The following is a 20,374-nucleotide window of genomic DNA, read 5'->3' as shown; positions in this document are numbered from 1 at the left end:
ACCAGAGGTCAATAGGGCTCCCTCCACCACACCTTAAGACGACCCCCTGCAGACCTGCCACAGTCCCCTGGTGGAGAACCTCTGTTCCAAGGCAACGCCCCTCGGCCTGAGGCCTTGACTCATGCCACCCCGTACCCTATCCCGTCTCAATTCCTACTGAAAAGTCGCTGTGTTAGGGATAGAATCGGATAGTCATACAGGTAGCTGCAGATACGGAAACCTAGGAAACTTTGGGAGGCCGCTGTAAGTTGATGATCACTCAAGAAAGTTACTGGACCGTGTTCCCTCCCCCGTGTTCCTTTAACTGTAAGACTGTAGCTCACTTAATCCTTGGTGGCAGGGAGGGGTGTCCCTGATGGCTCAGATGGTAAAGAATCCACCTGCAATGCAGGAGACCCAGGTTTGATCCCTGGGTTTGGGAAGATCCCTGAGAAGGAAATGGTAACCCGCTCCAGTATTCTTACCTGGGGAATGCCATGGACACAAGAGGCTGGTGGGTCTTCACTCCATGGGGTTGCAAAGAGTCCCTCACAACTGAGCAACTTTTTTTTTTTAAGCCGTGGGGGCAGAGCTCCCTCGCCTGCCCATTTGCACCTCTTACAAGCGTTCTATATTAATAACTGTACTTCTTCCTATCACTTAGTCTCTCACTGAATTCTTTTTGTGATGAGACCTCAAGAATCTGAGCTTCATTGAGTTGTGAGACCAGCTGTGTGGTCCTAGTGGGAAGACTGTGGGTTTGGGCCGGGTTCCAGTCCCAAGCTGAGATGAATGGTCTCACTTTTGCTAGGTGGGGGTCCCATTACATGCTCAGTGCTCATCTCTGCTCCATGTCAGAGGGGTGGGTTCTGCCTTTGCCACCCAGGTGTCCCCAACAACCAACAAGGGGCCCTGTCAGGACCAGGCGGCCCTCTTCAATGAGTGAAGTTCTACAGCCTTCCAGGTGGTTGGACCATAAAGAAGGCTGAGCTCCTAAGAATTGATGCTTTGTAAGTGTGGTGTTGGAGAAGACCCTTGAGAGTCCCTTGGACTGCTAGGAGATCCAACCAGTCCATCCTAAGGGAAATCAGTCCTGAATATTCATTGGAAGGACTGATGCTGAAGATGAGGCTCCAGTACTTCGGTTACCTGATTCAAAGAGCCTTTTTCCACAGTTCCTGGGAAAGACTGAGGGCAGGAGGAGAAGAGGGAGACTGAGGATGAGATGGTTGGATAGCATCACTGACTCAATGGACATGAGTTTGAGCAAACTCCAAGAAATGGTGAAGGACAGGGAAGCCTGGTGTGCTGCATGCAGTTCACGGGGTCCCAAAGAGTCAGACTCGACTTAGAGACTGAACAACAAAAGACAGCTCCCCAAGCCCCCAGGCAGGCTGGGACTCGGGTTATCTGAGCGGTCAGACCTACCCTGCCCTGCAGGGCCTTTATGAAATCCCCAGTGAATTCACAAATATAAAGCCCTTGGCTTACAGCTCAGCCCAAACATTCCTCTCCCTTTAGCTTTTATCTACCTCCCCTATCAGAAAGGGGGAGCGCACAGTTGCACTCATCTCACACGCTAGTAAAGTAATGCTTAAAATTCTTCAAGCCAGGCTTCAGCAATACATGAACCGTGAATTTCCAGATGTTCAAGCTGGTTTTAGAAAAGGCAGAGGAAGCAGAAATCAAATCGCCAACATCCAATGGATCATCAAAAAAGCAAGAGAGTACCAGAAGTACATCTATTTCTGCTTTATTGACTATGCCAAAGCCTTTGACTGTGTGGATCATAATAAACTATGGAAAATTCTGAAAGAGATGGGAATACCAGACCACCTGACCTGCCTCTTGAGAAACCTGTATGCAGGTCAGGAAGCAACAGTTAGAACTGTACATGAACAACAGACTGGTTCCAAATAGGAAAAGGAGTACGTCAAAGCTGTATATTGTCATCCTGCTTATTTAACTTATATGCAGAGTACATCATGAGAAACGCTGGGCTGGAGGAAGCACAGGCTGGAATCAAGATTGCTGGGAGAAATATCAATAACCTCAGATATGCAGATGACACCACCCTTATCGCAGAAAGTGAAGAAGAACTAAAGAGCCTCTTGATGAAGGTGAAAGAGGAAAATGAAAACGTTGACTTAAAGCTCAACATTCAGAAAACTAAGATTGTGGCATCCGGTCCCGTCACTTCATGGCAAATAGATGGGGAAACAGTGGCTGACTTTATTTTTCTGGGCTCCAAAATCACTGCAAATGGTGATTGCAGCCATGAAATTAAAAGACGCTTACTCCTTGGAAGGAAAGTTATGACCAACCCAGACAGCATGTTGAAAAGCAGAGACATTACTTTGTCAACAAAGGTCCATCTAGTCAAGGCTATGGTTTTTCCAGTGGTCGTGTATGGATGTGAGAGTTGGACTATAAAAAAAGCTGAGTGCTGAAGAATGTATGCTTTCGAACTGTGGTGTTGGAGAAGACTCTTGAGAGTCCCTTGGGCTGCAAGGAGATCCAACCAGTCCATCCTAAGGGAAATCAGTCCTGAATATTCATTGGAAGGACTGATGCTGAAGCTGAAACCTCAATACTTTGGCCACCTGATGCAAAGAGCGGACTCATTTGAAAAGACCCTGATGCTGGGAAAGATTGAAGGCGGGAGGAGAAGGGGACTACAGAGGATGAGATGGTTGGATGGCATCACTGACTCGATGGACATGGGTTTGGGTGAACTCCGGGAGTTGGTGATGGACAGGGAGGCCTGGTGTGCTGCGGTTTATGGGGTCGCAAAGAGTCGGACAGGACTGAGCGACTGAAGTGAATTGAACCTGCCAGAAAGGAGGCCCTGGAGGGACACCTGAGCAGAGCACTGAACGGTTCAGGAGGACGAAGGGAAGGCTAGGGAGAAGCGAGAGCAGGCCGAGACCCGGGGTCTGTATCCCCTGCTCTTCCACACGCCAGGCCCCGCCCCCTAACCCAGGCTTAGGGAAGGAAGGAGGAGTCCCCGGGAGCAATGGGATCCCGGTCTCTGGGGCCTGGGGCCTCTTTGGGGAAGAGGGGAAAAAGTCTGCAGATCTGACAGGCTCATTTCAAAGCACCCGTAACAGCCCCGTGGGGCGCCTGACGGAATGCCGGCATGGTGTCTGGCTCCCCAGGGACACGCCCGGGAGGAGCCTGCCCCCCCACCAGCCATGCCTGCGCTGGAGCACTCACGGAGCCATTTCCTTCTCCAGGGGATCTTCCCGACCCAGGGATCGAACCCCAGTCTCCTGCATTGAAACTAGATTCTTCACCATCTGAGCCTCTACAGGGGGTGAGGGGTGGCAATAAACAGGACATAATAAATAACGCATGTCCTATGGCTGTGTCCTGCTAAGCGTCTCAGAGGAGAAAACAGCAGGAGAGACAGGCAAGGGGACGTGACCAGGGCTAGGGGCATGAAGGCTCCACGGGGGACCAAGCCAACATCTGGATGTCTGCCTCTCCAGTCCTCAGGCGGGATCTTGGTTCCCAACCAGGAGCTGAATGCCAGGGACGGAACTTGCGTCCCCTGCAGTGAAAGCATGGAGTCTTAACCACTGGGCCGGCAGGGAAGTCCCGCAAGGCATTCTTCTTTCTGGCAGATGACACCCCGCCCCAGTGCTTTACAGGGGGAGGAACCACCTCCAAGGAGATCAGGGGTTCCGTCCAGCCCCAGTCCCTCGAGCCCCTACCTGGCCAGTCGGCAGGACGGTTCTTCCCAGGGGGACAGGGCTGAGGGAGACCCGCAGTCTTTGAAGGTGGCCAGGACCTGGGGCCACGGGGATCACACCTGCCCCAAAGGCTCTGTGTGCGGCGGGGGTGCCCCTCACTCCTGTGACCGGTTCTCAGCAGGTGCAATCAGGGGTCCTCATCAGCTGACTTTGAGTTAATCAACAGGAAACGTGAGAGTTAATTTCACGAGTTACCTTGATTGGACCACAGGCTGCCCAGCAGTGAAACGTGATTTCTGGGTGTGTCTGGGAGGGTGTTCCTGGGAGAGTTTGCATTTGGATCCGTAGACTGAGCGGAGCTGGGGGCCCTCCCCCGCGTGGATGGATGCCATCCGACCCACCGAGGGCCTGAACAGAACAAAATGGTGGAAGGAGGTGGACGTCACTGTCTGCCTGACGGTCTGAGCTGGGACATGGCTCTCTGCCTGCCCTCGCCACTCCTGGTTCTCATGTCTTCAGACCCAGACTGGAGCCTGCAACATCAGCTCTTTCCCTCTCAGGCCTTTGGACAACACCACGGCTTTCCTGATACAGCAATGACACCACCCTAATGGCAGAAAGTGAAGAGCAACTAAAGAGCCTCTTGATGAAGGTGAAAGAGGAGAGTGAAAAGGCTGGCTTAAAATTCAACATTCAAAAAACTAAGACCATGGCATCCAGTCCCATCCCTTCGTGGCAGTAGTTGGGGAAACAATGGAAACAGTGACAGACTTTATTTTCTTGGGCTCCAAAATCACTGCAGATGGTGACTGCAGCAATTAAATGAAAAGTTGCTCTTTGGAAGAAAAGACAAACCTAGACAGCATATGAAAAAGCAGAGACATTACTTTGCTGACAAACATCCGTATAGTCAAACCTATGGTTTTTCCAGTAGTCATGTATGGATATGAGAGTTGGACCATAAAGAAGGCTGAGTGCCAAAGAATTGATGCTTTCAAACTATGGTGTTGGAGAAGACTCTTGAGAGACCCTTGGACTGAAAGGAGACCAAACCAGTCCATCCTAAAGGAAATCAACCTTGAATATTCATTGGAAGGACTGATGCTGAAGCTGAAGCTCCTATACTTTGGCCACCTGATGTGAAGGGCTGACTCATCTGAAAAGACCCTGATGCTGGGAAAGATTGAGGGCAGGAGGAGACGGGGACAACAGAGGGTGAGATGGTTGGATGGCACAAGCGACTCGATGGACATGAGTTTGAGCAAGCTCTGGGAGATAATGAAGGACAGGGAATCCTGGCATGCTGCAGTCCATGGGGTTGCCAAGAGTCAGACACGACTGAGCAGCTGAACAACCACGATAGGGACACTACTCTTAGTGGACTACGGCCCACTCAGCGGACCTCCTCTCATTTCATTACCACTGTAAAGACCTCATCTGGGAACATAGTCACGGTCAGAGGTAGGGTGGCTGGGACTTCAACACACGAGTTCAGGAAGGCACAATTCAACCCATCCCTCTTCTCAGAAGAAAAGATACGAAACAAATATGACAGGGCTCGCATCTCTGCGTTATGGGTTGAGAACACCAGGAACCTGTCATCTGTAAATTTTTACAATAAATGTTATGGGGAACAGGGACTTCCCTGTTGGTCCAGAGGCTAAGACTCCATGCTCCCAATGCTGGGGGCCGGGGTTCAACCCCTAGTCAGGGAACTAGGTCCCACACACCATAGGAGCTTGCATGCCGCAGCTAAAGATCCCCCGTGCCACAACTAAGACCTGGCACAGATAAATAAATAAATAAATATTTTAAAAAGAAAATATTATGGGGGACAGAGTCCCTCTTGGACTTGGTTGAGGGAGGCAGCATATGGCGGGGTGGAGGCAGGGAGGGAGAAGCCTTATCTGGACTCCCAGCGGGGTCCTGACACCCCCTCCCCACACCAGAGAGGGATGTAGGGGCAGGGTCAGCAAGGCCGGCAAAGGAGGTTTGGGGCAGGGCCCTGAGCCCCGGGAACTACCTCTGTCCCAAACCCTCCATGGCTCACATCACTCTTGCACTTATCACCCAACTCCTGCCTAGCCTACAAACCCCCACGTGTCTGGCCCCTGACCACTTCTCTGATTTCACCTCCTCACATCACTCCCTCTCTCTCACTCCCTTCCTTCAAGCTTACTCCTGCCTCAGGGCCTTTGCACCCACTGTGCCCTCTGCCTAGGAAGCTCCTGATTGCCACTGCTTCCATTAGGGTTGTCAGACAATTATCACCTTCTCAGAGAGGGTTTCTCCACCTGAAGCATCACCCTTGCCTCCAACTTCCTGTCCAGCTTCTGCATCCTCATGGCACCTCTGGAACTGTAATTTCTAGTTTACAGATGGCTCCCTCCCAGACTCTGCTTGTCTTGTTCACCACTGCATCCTGAGTCCCTGCACACAGCAGGTGCTGCATAAATGCTTGCTGAGTGACTCCATGCACCCTCTACCCCCAGTTCCGAGAGCTGGGATAGGAGAAAGGAGTCTGTGAATACTTTCTCATACCTGTAAGGACAGGTCCTCAGATGAAGCCAGCCCCCAGCTGCGGGAGACTTTCATCAAGGAAGGAGACAGCAGGGCTTCCCTGGTGGTTCAGTAGTAAAGGATCCACCTGACAAGGCAGGAGATTCGGGTTTGATCCCTCACCCTGGAAGATTCCCACATCCCGCGGGGCAACGAAGCTCATGCACCACGGCTGTTGAGCCTGTGCTCTAGAGTTGGGGAGCCACAACTGTTGAAGCCCTCACGCTGCAAAGCCTGTCCTGTGCAACAGGAGAAGCCAGAGCACTGCATCTAGAGAAGGCCCATGCAGCAACGAAGGCCCAGCATGGCCAAAAATAAATGCATATTTAAAATTATGTTTAGGAAAGGAAGGATGCAGGGGACTTCCCTTGGTGGTCCAGTGGCTAAGACTGCGCTCCCAATGCAGTGGGCCTGGGTTCAGGTCAGGGAACTAGACCCCACACGTCGCAACTGAAAAATCCTGCATGCGCAACTAAGACCTGGTGCAGCCAAATTAATATTTTTAAAGACTTTTTTTGCTTTAAAAAAAAAAAAAAAAAGGACGGAGACAGGAGGAGAAGGAAAGAGGCTCAAAAGTGGGAGCCACGCACACCCTGGAGCGTCCCTCCCTTGGGGCGTCCCAAGGCCGGCCTCGGACGTTGGCTCCCCCTGGTGTACCATCCAGGCGACACCCTGCCGGCCGGCCGCCCTGGTGCAGGGACAGAGGGGTCGCACTTGTTGCCCATGACCCTTGATGGCTTGGATGTGAGTCCGCTCCTGGAGCTGGGCTGGCAGAGGTCATGCCAGCTGTGCAGAGGCAGCCCCTTGCCTGTCCTGGGGCCTGAGCTCTGACCTCCAATCCTGCAGAGACCTGGGGGTCCACGCCCCCCAGCCCCCCTTGCCAAGGCATCCTGGACTTTCTCCTCTGGGCCTGAGAGCAACAGGTCAGGAAACCTTCCAGGCCTACCTAGCTAGGACACCACATACCTGTCCAGGACACATGTGCACAGACAGACAGACAGACAGACACACACACAGTCGGCCCAGATCAAGACGGAGATGCATGCAAAGTCTGAAAGATGCTCTGGAGATGGTGACAAGTGGTGACAGAGACAGCGAGACAAGCCAGAAGCACAGAGTGGGGGGCGTCATCAGAGACACCGCGAAGAAGAGAGAGGTGCAGACCCAGGGCAGGGCAGGAGAGCTGGGCACAGAGGAGGAGAGAGCAGAGGTGACACAGAGACAGCCCTGGAGTCAGGGAGACTCACAGACCGACAGCGAGAGGGCCGGGGCAGAGCGCAGGAGGCCCATGATGCCCCCAGGTGGATGCCCAACGCCCAGGCCCCCACGCTGCATCCATGCTGACCTGTCCCTGACTGAGGCGTGGCACACAGGTGACACCGGGGGGTGGGAGGGACAGCCCTCAACACCTTGGAGCTGCGGCTGGTGTGGGTGATACGGGGCGTCTGGGTGACCCTCTGCCACTGGCCTCACTAGTTGCAGCTCACAACACGCTGCCAAGGGGACTGGACCTCCGGCAACGTCGCTGGCTGCCTGCTGCTGGCACAGGTCGCCTGCCCAATGCAGGCCGCCATGCCAGGGTCCAGCCTCAGCAGGATCCAGGGGTACCCTCAGGATGAACGGCGTCGGCAAGAGGGAGAGAGAGAGAGAGAGAGAGAGACCAGACTGGGGTGTGCAGCAGGGTCTGGTGGTGGTTTATTTTTACCATAGCTTTTATACCCCAAGTTAGTACATTTCTAAGGGGAAGATAAGCACACAGAGTTAGTTTAACATTACATCAGCTTGTCCCTCACGAAACCAGGTAGTTTTCTGCATACTTCTTTGTTTATGAGAGTCTTGTACATTATCTTCTGACCTTGGGGCCTATTGACATTTTATGACCTAGGTGAATGCAAATCTATGTTTCCATTTTGCCTTGAGAAAACAGAAAAGAAACCAGAAAACAGAAAAGTTGCAGTCTCATGTTACAGCAGGTTGGAACATAGTAGAAATACAATCCTGTTAACACAAAGGTCAGTCCTTTTGCAGAAGTTATCAGTTAAATTTTTCTTAAAGGTTTACCACACAAAGACTCTGCAGCCTGTTTAGCATTCCTGGTTAAAATTAACAGTTCTAAACTCTTATTTTTCTAAATCTCTAACTATATTAACAATAGTTTCCACTGCACAACCCCAGCACATTAAGAGCAAAAACACAGTAAGCAAACGTTGATCCAATAACCACTTTTAGAATAATATTTTTTGTGTTCTCCTATAGGGCTTCCTCACCCCCGAAGGGCTCTGTGCCTACTAGGGCCTTTTGTGTGATCAGGTTCTTTATGCTGTTTATGATTAAGGTGTTGTGAGCGGTCATGTGCATTAGTACGCATTTGCCAAGCAGGCTAGAATGCCAGCAAAGGGGTCTAAATTGAAACACTCCTTTCATCCTGGATAATCTTAAAGGATACCACCATCCGGGGGACATATTAATTAAAGTTCTAAGTTGATTCTGTTTGGAGAGAGATCAGGGAAGGCCTTCTACCTGTGTCACAGAAATTAGGGAGTAGTCTAATATAGTAAGCATCAGAAAGACAGACATCATCTTTAAGGTGAGCGCCAGGGCACCTTTTCGAAATCCCTGAGGTCCTGATCTGCCTTGCTTGTCAGGTCTTCTCCTCACGACCTTGTCGTGGGTGGGATCTCATGTGCTGGCTGCTACCGTGCTGCAGCTGGCCTGGTGCCCCCTCTGAACCCTGTGCCCGGCCGGGCTTCGGCCACTGCCCACGGGGTTGTCACCAGGGGCATGGCTGGATGGTGAATGGCCCCGGGAAGCAAAGGCCTGGGTTCCAGCATTGTTGTTACTTAGTCGCTAAGTCATGTCCAACTCTTTGTGACCGCGTGGACTGTAGCCCGCCAGGCCCCTCGGTCTGGTCCACGGGATTTCGGAATTCAAGTTCAAGCCCCAGCTTTGCCACTCAGTTGCTGTGGGAGTTTCGGGGATTTCTCCCTGGGCCACCTTCTCATCCCCATTTTACCAGTGAGGTAACAGAATGTGACAGTTGGACCATAAAGAAGGCTGAGTGCCAAAGAATTGATGCTTTCCAACTGTGGTGCTGGAGAAGACTCTTGAGAGTCCTCTGGACTGCAAGGAGATCAAACCAGACAGAGGAGCCTGGCGGGCTACAGTCCACGCAGTCACAAAGAGTTGGGCACGACTTAGCGACTAAACAACAACAACAATGCCTGAATCCAGGCCTTTGCTTCCCGGGCCCATCAACCCTAAAGGAAATCAACCCTGAATATTCCTTGGAAGGACTGATGCTGAAGCTGAAGCTCCAATACTTTATGCTATATCCCATCTGGTAGCTTTCATTTCCAAAGGACTGCTATGCTAAGAATTCCCCAGTGGCTCCATCCTCTCACTGCCAGTATCTGGGTTCAGTTTTGCTCTAGGAACTCTTATCCCTCAAGTCTCTCTGCCAAAAAAAAAAAGACTTCTATAATATATACTCTCTTCTTGAGCCGTTTTATAGTGGTTTATAATTTGTTGCTGATAATATTATCTGGGAATCATTCAGGGGGAACTTTATAATAGATGGACTTAGAAATAAAGTATTTTAGTATTTAACCACCGTGAGAGCTTTGTCTTAAAGATTTGTTTGTTTATGTTTGGCTGCGCCGGGTCTTGGCTGCTTCCTCTGGCGGCGGCGAGCAGGGGCTGCTCTCCAGTCGCGGCGCGGCTGACTTCTCACTGCAGTGGCTTCTCTTAGGGCAGCGCCCGGCGCTGGGTGTGCGGCCGCCACAGTCGCTGCACGTGGGCTCAGCCATTGCGGCTCCCGGGCTCCAGAGCGCAGGCTCAGTAGTTGCGATGCGCTGGCCCAGTTGCCGGGCAGCATGTGGGATCTTCCCGGACCCGGGATCGAACCTGCGTCCCCTGCGTTGGCAGGCAGACTCCTCACCGCTGAGTCATAAGGGAAGCCCTATGAGCGCTTTCAGAAAGGGCTTAGTTTCCCTCCTGAGAGCTTTCTCCCCGACATGCGTTAGATCCCAGCTCAGTTGCTGTGACTCTGGGTGCACGTGTGTCCTGACCTGTTTCTCCTTCAGGAAACAGGGAGAGGCCTGACTTCCTGTGCGTGCCTGGGGGCAGGGGGCCTCGCCAAGGGGCAGCGTGTCAGGCACTGGGGACCCCAGGGGATCCTCCTCACCGTTCTGTGTCTGTCTGTCTCCCTGCCTGGGCGCCGGAGCACGCCCCGCACCCCGCCTCCGCCCTGGGGCTCAGCCTCAGCGGCTGCAACCACTAACCCATTGCCATGGGGAGCTCGGGAGGAGCCATCACTGGGGCCAAGTCTCTCCCTCTGCGGCCTAAAGCTGCCGACGTCCTAACCTGCGGCACCTGCAACCGTGTGCCTTCCGTAGTGAGCGGGACTTGGCTGGCGTGGAGGAGTTCAGGATGCGAAGAGCGGGAGGTTATCAGGGTAACCCGGTGAGTCCCTATGACGGGGGACAGGAGGGGTGGGGTCAGAAGGAGCTGGGGCAGCGGAGGCAGAGGTCGGAGGAGGACTCACTTAGGACACGGAGGAAGGAGCCACAAGCCAAGGACTCTGGGTGACCTCAAGATGCCGGGAAAGGCAGGAGCAGACCCTCCAGAAGCAATGCCCTGACCTCAGCTCAGGGGAGCCGGGGTGATCCTGACCCACGTGGTGTCAAGCCGCGAGCTTTGCGGCCACGTGTTGGGGCATCCACGGGCTCCTGTACCTCCCAACACAAACCCCCCCACCAGGTCTTCTGAAATGCTGAGACCACTCCCCCACACACACCAGCCAAGGCCACAGGAGGCAGCCGTTCTTCCCTACCTGGTCCAGGGCCAGCCCCCCAGTCCCTCAGTGGCCTGGGTCTCCGCTTCCCCTCCCGGCCCAGTCTGCCTGGCATCCACGTCACCCACCTGAGCAGCCAGGCCCAGCCCGCAGGCGGCCCCTGCCCCTCTCCCCTGCTCACTGGGAAGCTGAGGTGGGAAAGGCTGGGTTTGGGAGTCAGCCTGCCCCCCGCAGCTGTTAGGCAGGCCCTGGGCACAGCAGGCGCTCTGAGCCCTGGAGCAGAGGGGGCGGGAAGGCAGGAGAGGTGGCCTGGTGGGGGCTGGGCAGACGTGGGGTGTCCGCCCTGCAGCTGGAGGCGCTCAGCCTGCCTCCCGGGGGCACTGCTCGTTCCCTCAGGGCGCCGGGCACCCAAGACTCCCCGCGCCCCCTCCCCTGGGCTGCAATTACGGGTCCTCCAGGCTAATCGCTGGGGTTGACTCACTCCTGGCCCCGCTTCCCTAATGAGGCCTTTGTCCCCTTAATTGGCCATCTCCAGGCGCTTTTCTCCGCCCCCTCCCACCTACGCTGCCTGTCCCAGATCCCAGGCCCAACTATGTGCTAATTGGGCCTTTGGGGGGGCACACAAAATGACCCCTCCCCTCCCTGTCCCCTGGCCTGCCTATATCAGACCCCCACCTATGGGATCCTCACACCTCAGGGCCTGGGTGAGGGCACAGGACGGTTCTGATTCCCCCGGCCCTGCTCCACCAACCAGGGTCGTGCCCCCCGCCCCAGGGTCCCCCACCCCCGTCTCTCTTCCCGTGCCCCTCCCTGGCCCTGGGCCCCCTCACAGATTTGTGGGGGTGGCTGCTTTCTGATCAGCATTGTGGGGAGCCGCTCCATCACCCTGGCCATGCACCCTGGGGCTCCCGCAGGCCCTGGAATCTCCGAGTCAGGCCCCCGGGAGCTGTGCGCCTTTGTGAGCGGGGCGGCTGCCCACGTGCTGCGTGCCTTACACCCACGGCGGGCCAGGCCCCCCAAAAGGAGGCCCAACCACAGGCGGTTCCTACACAACCAGATCTGCAGGTGAGCGGGGGGTGGGGGGGCAGCGTGGGAGGGGGCTGGGAGGGGCCGGGGTGGGACCCAGGCCCAGACAGCGCAGAGCGAAGGGGACCCCCGGGGCCGGCCGCACCCAACGTGCATCCACGGAGTGCCGACTGTGTGCCGGCCCCAGAGGCCCATCCGTAGGACGCAAAGTTCTCTGCTTTGGGAGTCCCTGGAGGTCCAGTGGTTAAGCCTCCGTGCTTCCACTCAGGAGGCATGGGTTCAATCCCTGGTCCGGGAACTAAGACCCTGCATGCCGCAGGCATGGCCAGAAAAACTCTCTGCTTCATGGAGTCTGTGTTCCAGTTGGGAGGCAGCTGATAAGGGACTGTCAAAATAGAGAAGCAGGGCCTTCCCCGGTGGTCCAGGGCTTAAGCCTTCACCTTCCAATGCAAGGGGTGCAGGTTCGGCCCCTGGGCAGGTAGTTAAGATTCCACACAGCGTGAAAGTGAAAGTGTTAGTTGCCCAGTCTCGTCCCACTCTGTGTTGCCCCACAGACTGTAGCCTGCCAGGCTCCTCTGTCCATGGGATTCTCCAGGCAAGGATACTGGGGTGCGTAGCCTTTTCCTTCTCCAGGGGATCTTCCTGACCCAGGGACCAAACCCAGGTCTCCCGCATTGCAGGCGGATTCTTTACCAGCTGAGCGGGAGGCCCAAGATCCCACATACCTTGTGACCAAAAAAAAAAAAAAAACATAAAACAGAAGCAATATTTAACAAACTCAATAAAGACTTTAAAAAAATAAAGAAGTGAATGACATCATATGAGGCTCCAGCACGACAGGATGGTGAGTGAAAGGAACCAGACACGAAAGGTCCCCTACTGTGTGAGTCCATTGCTGTGAAGTATCCAGAACGGGCTCAGCCACAGAGCAGGAAGCAGGTTGGCGGGTGCCAGGGGCTGGGGGCTGGGCTGGGGAGACATGCCTAACAGGTGCCAGGTCTCCTGGGGTGTAATGGAAAGTTCTGGAACTAATTAGAGGGGGTGTTTGCATGACATCGTGAGTGTACTGAAGGCCACTGAATTGCACGCTTTAAAATGGTTCCTTTTAAATACTGTGAATTTTACCTCAATTTTTACAAAGGATACAGCGTGTTCGAAGCTGGTGAGTGCTGCAGAGGGCATGCTGGGGGCGGGCTGGCATTTTAGGAAAGGTGTCCGGGAGGGCCTTCCTGGGGAGGGGAGGGAGGAGCCCTGCGGAGATGAGGGGGGCAGCCCGGGAAGGGAGCGTACTGCAAAGACCCAGAGGCGCCAGGGAGCAGGCCTGGGGAGGCTGGAGCAGAGTGCAAGGGGAGGGACTCAGGTTCAAGACAGACAGGGGACTGATCGGGGGACCTTGTGGGCCTCAGAGGGACTTGGGCTCTGAGCAGGGAGGTGGGGGGGATCTGAAAGGACCCCTTGGACTGTCGATCAGGGGTGCAGGAGGCTAGGGATGGTGGTGGCTCAGACGACGGAGGCGGGGTCCAACTCCGGGGCTGTTTGAAGGCAGCGCCTTTCTAACCCACACACCATGCACGCTTGGCCTTTCTTCTGCTCGAGCACCCCTCCCGTGGCTCCCATGGCCCTCAGTGCAGAGACTCTGCCCCGCCAGCCCCTGTTCCCCTGCCAGCCTCAGCTCCCCACCTAGCTCTGCACCATTCAGCCTCTTGCGGGGGCCACGCCTTGGCCTGTCTCCGGGCATGTGGATGGAGACCTCTGCTCCTCCGGCTCTCTGCCCAGCCTGTATGCCCGCACACCCGCCCAGCCCTGTGCTTGCCCCTCACCCTGTGACAGTGACCATTTTTTGAGGTTGCTGTGTGCCAGGTACATTGTCTTAAGGCCCCAACATATGCTAGGTCGCTTAACACTCCCACAAACCTGCACTGTAGGTTCTGTCTTTTCCCTATATTACTGACAAGAGAGCTCAGAGAGGTGCAATGACTTGTCCAAGGCTACACAGCTAGAGAGGTGAGACAACTATAGGCAGTCTGAGTCCATGCTGTGGACCACTCTGTAGTCCTGCCTGGATATAGCATCTCCGGGACTGGGTGGTGAGGGTGAGGGTGATGGTGGTGATGGTGATGAGGGTGAAGATGATGGTGATAATGATGAAGGTGACGGTGAGGATGATGGTAGTGACTGTGATGATGGTGATGGTGCTGAGGATGATGGTGATGGTGGTGATGGTGATGGTAGTGATGGTGAGGGTGAGGGTGGTGATGGTGGTGATGGTGGTGAGGATGATGGTGGTGGTGAGAGTGGTGGTGATGGTGATGGTGAGGGTGATGGTGGTGGTGAGAGTGGTGGTGATGGTGAGGGTGAGGGTGGTGGTGGTGATGAGGGTGATGGTGGTGATGAGGGTGATGGTGATGATGGTGAGGGTGATGGTGATGATGGTGAGGGTGAGGGTGGTGGTGGTGATGAGGGTGATGGTGATGATGGTGAGGGTGAGGGTGATGATGATGGTGAGGGTGATGGTGGTGATGAGGGTGATGGTGGTGATGGTGAGGGTGAGGGTGGTGGTGGTGATGAGGGTGATGGTGGTGATGAGGGTGATGGTGGTGATGGTGAGGGTGAGGGTGGTGGTGGTGATGAGGGTGATGGTGGTGATGTAGGTGAGGGTGGTGGTGGTTGATTGGGAGGGGTGGTGTGTTGATACTGAGGGTGGTTGATGGTTGATTGGTGAGTGGTGATGGTGGTGGATGGAGGGTTTTGATTTACGATGAATGGTTGATGTGTTTGTGATTGGTGTGGTGATGGAGGGGGGTGTATGGTGGTGATTTGGTGAGGGTGTATGGTGGTGGTGGTATGAAGGTGATGTTGGTGTGATGAAGGGGTGATTTGGTGGATGGATGGTGGGGTGAGGTGTGATGAATAATTCTGGTGAGGGTTGGAGGGTGGTGATGAGCGGTGATGGTGATGATGTGAGGGTGTAGGTGGTGTTGGTGATGAGGGCTGGTGGTGGTGATGAGGGTGATGTGGATGGTGAGGGTGTGTGGTGGTGATAGAGGGTGATGGTGATGAGGTTGTGGTGAGGTGTGGTGTGATTGAGGTGATGGTGGTGATGGTGAGGGTGATGGTGATGATGGTGAGGGTGAGGGTGGTGGTGGTGATGAGGGTGATGGTGATGATGGTGAGGGTGAGGGTGATGATGATGGTGAGGGTGAGGGTGGTGATGAGGGTGATGGTGATGATGGTGAGGGTGAGGGTGGTGGTGGTGATGAGGGTGATGGTGGTGATGAGGGTGATGGTGATGGTGAGGGTGAGGGTGGTGGTGGTGATGAGGGTGATGGTGGTGATGAGGGTGATGGTGGTGATGGTGAGGGTGATGGTGGTGGTGGTGAGGGTTGTGGTGGTGATGAGGGTGATGGTGATGATGGTGAGGGTGAGGGTGATGATGATGGTGAGGGTGATGGTGGTGATGAGGGTGATGGTGGTGATGGTGAGGGTGATGGTGATGGTGGGTGATGAGGGTGATGGTGGTGATGAGGGTGATGGTGGTGATGGTGAGGGTGATGGTGGTGGTGAGGGTGATGGTGAGGTGGTGATGAGGGTGATGGTGGTGATGGTGATGGTGGTGGTGATGGTGATGGTAGTGGTGAGGGTTGTGGTGGTGGTGAGGGTGGTGGTGGTGATGGTGAGGTGGTGATGAGGGTGGTGGTGGTGAGGGTGATGGTGATGGTGAGGTGGTGATGAGGGTGATGGTGATGGTGGTGATGGTGAGGGTGAGGGTGGTGATGGTGGTGATGGTGGTGAGGATGATGAAGGTGATGATAATGGTCATGATGGATGAGGGTGATGATGGTGATGAGGATGATGGTGATGGTGGTGATGGTGATGGTAGTGGTGAGGGTTGTGGTGGTGATGGTGGTGGTGGTGATGGTGAGGTGGTGATGAGGGTGATGGTGGTGGTGGTGAGGGTGATGGTGGTGGTGGTGAGGGTAATGGTGGTGGTGGTGATCAGGGTGATGGTGCTGAGGCTGAGGGGATGGTAAGGATGATGGCAGTGGCAATGCAGCTAAAACCTATCAGACACTTCCCACGTGCTGGGCACTGTTCTGAGTGCTTTAGTTTTAGCCCCCGATGCCCCTTACAGTGAGCATGAGCTCAGGAACGGCTGACAGCAGCCCCAGGAGGTGGGTGCTGTCACAGTCCTCCTTTTCAGATGAGGAAACTGAGGCACAGAGCGGTGAAGTGACTTTCCCAAGGTCCTGTTTTTCTGGAGGGGGATGGCTCTGGGGACTTGCCCCAGGAGGGCCTGGACCACACGTGAGTGAGTGGGGGCCGCCCCGCCTGACCGCTGCTCCCCTGCTGCAAGCGGCCTTCCTCCAGTGAGCCCAGGATGGAAGACACACCTGCCCCCAGACACGGACCTGCCCCATGTTCCAGAGCCGGCCTCCTCACCAACTGCTCAAGGACCCCTCCCCACCTTCAGCCCGCCCCCCAGCCTGGACCCCGTGCAGATGCCGCCGGGTTCCGAGGCTCCCTGCCTGTCCTCCCCGCCCCCTAGGGCCAGCCTCCGGTGGCACAGACCTCCCCACCCCCACGGCGGTTCTGCCGCAGGCTCCCCGGGGCCCTGGCCGCCCACAGTGAGCACATCCCCCTGGGCACGCAGGCGCAACCGACAAGACCCAGGATGCGGGCGAGCTCCCCTCCCGCCTCCCCACCCACGCCCTCCTCCTTTCTCCGGGTCCCCTCAGGCCCTGCTCCCCCGGGAACCCCCTCCCACCCACGCTAGAGACTGTTTAACTCTGTGTGAAAATTTTTCAAATCTACAGAAAAGTCAAAAGACAGCTGTCTGATGCAGCAGTTCTTTTATAGAAACTTTATTTGGCAGCTCTGGGTCTCAGTTGCGGCCTGCAGCAAGGCCCTGCAGGGACCTAGCTCCCCAACCAGGGATGGAACCCGCGGCCCCTGCTTTGGAAGCACGGTGTGTCTTAGCCACTGGACCACTGGGGAAGTCCCAGCAGATACATTTTCTAAAATTAATTAATTAACTCTTGTTTATCTTCGCAGCTGTGTGGGTTTCTCTCTAGTTGTGTCGAGCAGGGGCTCCTCTCTAGGTGCGCGCCTGGGCTTCTCGTTGCGGTGGCGTCTCTCCTTGGGGAGCACGGGCTTCCGGCACAGGCTCAAGGTGTGGTGCTTGGGCTTAGTCTCTCCAGGGCATGTGGGGTCTTCCCTGATCAGTAATCGAGCCTGCTGTCTTAGTCCCTGGACCACCAGGGAAGTTCCAACGGATACATTTTTTACATAAACCTTTCCCTGGAGGTTTATAACATAGTAGAAAAAAAAAATGCACACATCATCTGTGTGGAGCTTAATGAATTTTTCCTAAAGGGGACCTGCTGATAAAATCAACATTCAGATCCAGGAACAGGGCATTTCTTGCCCCCAGAGATCCTGGTGGGATCTCCTTCCCGTGAGTCACCATCCTGACATCTCTCCCTGTTGATCGAGTTAGCCTGGTTTTGAACTTTTATTTCTATGGTGTAACGCACCCACTAAGTCTCACTGCTTTTGTTCAAAATCATGTTTTTGCATTCATCTGCTGGAACTTCCACGATCAAACACGACAGACTGGGCGGGGCACTGAGGACAACCTTCTCCTGATTCTGGAGCCCAAGGCCCCAGACCGAGGTGCTGGCGGGGAGAGGCCTCCTCCTTGCTTCTCCTGTGGTCATCCCTCTGTGCGTCCTAGTCTCCTCCTCCTGGGTTAGGAGCCACTCTGATGATGTCATTTTGACTTAATCACCTCTCTAAAGACTCAATCTCCAAGTGCAGTCACGTGTTGAGGCCCTGGGTCTTCCCTGATGGCTCAGGGGTAAAGAATCTCCCTGTGATGCAGGCAACCTGGGTTCAATCCCTGGGTTGGGGAGATTTCCCCTGGAGAAGGAAATAACAACCCACTGTGGTATCTTGCCTGGAGAATCCCATGGACAGAGGAGCCTGGCAGGCTACAGTCCCTCGGGTCGCAAAGAGTCAGACACAACTGAGTGACTTTTCACTTTCTGAGGTGCTGGGGGTTAAAACTTCAACATATCAATTTTAGGGGGACACAGTGCAGTGCAATACCCACCTGCATTGCTACTGAGGGGGTAGGAATACTGGGGGGAGACCCATGCAGTGACTACTGCAGTCATCCAGGTGGGGAGGCTGGGGACTCCAGCCAGGGGTTGGTGGAGATTCTGAGAGGGTTGGTGGAGATGCAGATTCATAGCCCTTTAGGAAGCAGAATCCATATGGCTTCAGTGTTAAAGTCGCGCTGCCAATCCACAGAGTGCCTTTGTGTGAAAAAAAAAAAAATTTGTAAAGGCACCCCTTAAGGCATTTTTTACTTCTACATGTTGGAATATGGTCAGAATAAATCTAAATGCCAAACATATTGGGATTTCCTGGTGGCTCAGGGGTAAAGAGTCCTCCAGCAAATGCAGAAGACATGGGTTCCATCCCTGGTCTAGAAAGATCACACAGGCCTCTGGGCAACTAAGCCCACGCACCACACTGTTGAGCCTGTGCTCCAGAGCCCAGGAGCCAGGACAGCTGAGCCTCACGCTGCAGCTACTGAAGCCCTTGCACCCTGGAACCTGTGCTCTGCAACCAGAGAAGCCACCGCAATGAGAAGCCCACGCTCCTCAACTAGAGAGGAGCCCTCGTTTGCCTCAAGGAAGGAAGGCCCCACAGCCGTTCATAGCTTCCCTATGATGGGGTTGGAAGTGAAACAAAGGCTTAGTTAATCAGTCCTGTCCAACTCTGCGACCCTATGGACTGGAGCCCGCCAGGCTCCTCTGTCCATGGGAATTCTTCAGGCGAGAATACTGGAGTGGGTTGCTATTTTCTTCTTCAGGGAAACCTTCTCCACCCAGGGATCGAACCTGTGTCTCTTACATTGCAGGCAGATTCTTTACCATCTGAGCCACCAGGGAATCCCATGAATGGGGTTAGAGACACTGAACTGTGGGACTCAAGAAAACGGACCCGGGGCAGAGACAGTAGCATAAAGACAATGGGGAGGGAGAGAAGAGACACATCACTACTGGGATGGCAGACGGGAGGGGATTTCTCCGTGGTCACCCCTGTAACGCCCGGCTCTTTCTGCAGGCAGTTTGCCAAGATCGAAGCTGCCACCCAGCGCCTGGCCATGTCCATCCTGTCCCAGGAGGCGCCTCCCCAGAGACCGCCGCCCCAGAGGCCGCCCCCACCACCTGCGTCCCCCTTCCTGGGCGTGGCCTGTGCCGTGGCGCCCACCGAGGCACCCCATGCTGGCCCCAGCCTGAGTCTCGCTGCCCTGGATGCCTCCACCCTCGACCTCTTTGAGGACATCGCGCTCCCCCCGCCATGTCCTTCAGCGCCATCTGACCTGTCCCTCTGTGTGCTGGGCCAGCCGGCCCTGAGGCAGGACACACGGCTCTACGACCCCCTGCTCCCTCCCCCCCGTTCCCTGGGGGGAGGGGAGCAGCTCTTGGCTTCTGAGGGTCGCTGGGGGGGCAGGTGGGAGGTGTCTTGTGCCTGCCCTTCTCAGGGGACCCCCGAAGGCTGGGGGACCTGCTTCCCGTGACACCCAATCACAACCCAGCCCAGGCTCCCAGACAGACCAAAGCCCCTGCCATGACAGCTCCTCAGCTGCCTGCCGGGCAGTCCCCTGTCCCATCCACGCCCCTCCTGGCAACCTCTGGCCACAGGAATCCCCCCAGACTCCCTCCTCGGCCTCAAGGGTCTTCTCCCAAGTCCAGGGCCCCCAGTTCGGCCTCCGGGGTGGGGCAGGGAGTGCTCTCTCCCTCCTCACCTTCTTCCTTCTTTCTGCCCAGCCCCACCTCCTTGGTGACTGTCCCTCCGGCTCCCTCTCACCCTGGTTCAGCTCTTTCTAACGTCTGGTCTTCTCTTGTTTATTCCCAAAGATTTGTGGAGTGCCTACTGCATTCCAGGCCCAGATCTGGGTGTGGAGGACTCAGCAGTGAATAAAACAGACATCTCTGCCCTCGTGGAGTTCACATGGGGGGGGGGGGGCGGTAAAGATGGGGTCGCTGAAAATAAATGAGTACATCCATACTTTTTTTTTTTTTAAGGCAAGATAAATTTCCAATTTCAGATTGGTATTAGTGCTGGGAAGAAAATATCGATAGGATAGCGACCCGATAGGGTGACTCCTTGATACAGGGTGGTCAGGGAAGGCCTTCAATGACAAGGAGCTGGTACTGTGAAAAAGTCTGGGGTTTCAGGCAGCGGGACCAGCCGGTGCAAAGGCCCTGAGGTGGGACGCTGGGGGCCAGCCTAGCTGGAGCGGAGTGAG

The 20,374-nt window shown here is 55.1% G+C and overlaps 1 protein-coding gene across 1 annotated transcript; it reads left to right on the top strand.

Annotated features, from left to right (window-relative positions):
• Positions 1–11,549: 11,549 nt before the first annotated feature.
• Positions 11,550–20,033, top strand: C18H19orf85 (chromosome 18 C19orf85 homolog). Its single transcript, XM_043436359.1, has 2 exons — positions 11,550–12,090; positions 19,186–20,033. The coding sequence occupies exons 1-2, from the start codon at positions 11,918–11,920 to the stop codon at positions 19,640–19,642; spliced, it is 630 nt and encodes a 209-aa protein (XP_043292294.1). The 5' UTR covers positions 11,550–11,917; the 3' UTR covers positions 19,643–20,033.
• Positions 20,034–20,374: the final 341 nt, after the last annotated feature.

The sequence above is a fragment of the Cervus canadensis genome, chromosome 18 (assembly GCF_019320065.1).
Source record: "Cervus canadensis isolate Bull #8, Minnesota chromosome 18, ASM1932006v1, whole genome shotgun sequence".
NCBI lineage: Eukaryota > Metazoa > Chordata > Mammalia > Artiodactyla > Cervidae > Cervus > Cervus canadensis.
The sequence above is the reverse complement of the archived record's forward strand: the minus strand, read 5'-3'. Positions and strand labels throughout refer to the sequence as shown.

Excerpts from the sequence above, each read along its gene's own strand:
- C18H19orf85 (XM_043436359.1), top strand. The coding sequence starts at position 11,918 with ATGCACCCTGGGGCTCCCGCAGGCCCTGGAATCTCCGAGTCAGGCCCC. Across the intron at positions 12,091-19,185 it reads CTACACAACCAGATCTGCAG|GCAGTTTGCCAAGATCGAAG; the intron begins GTGAGCGGGGGG and ends CTCTTTCTGCAG.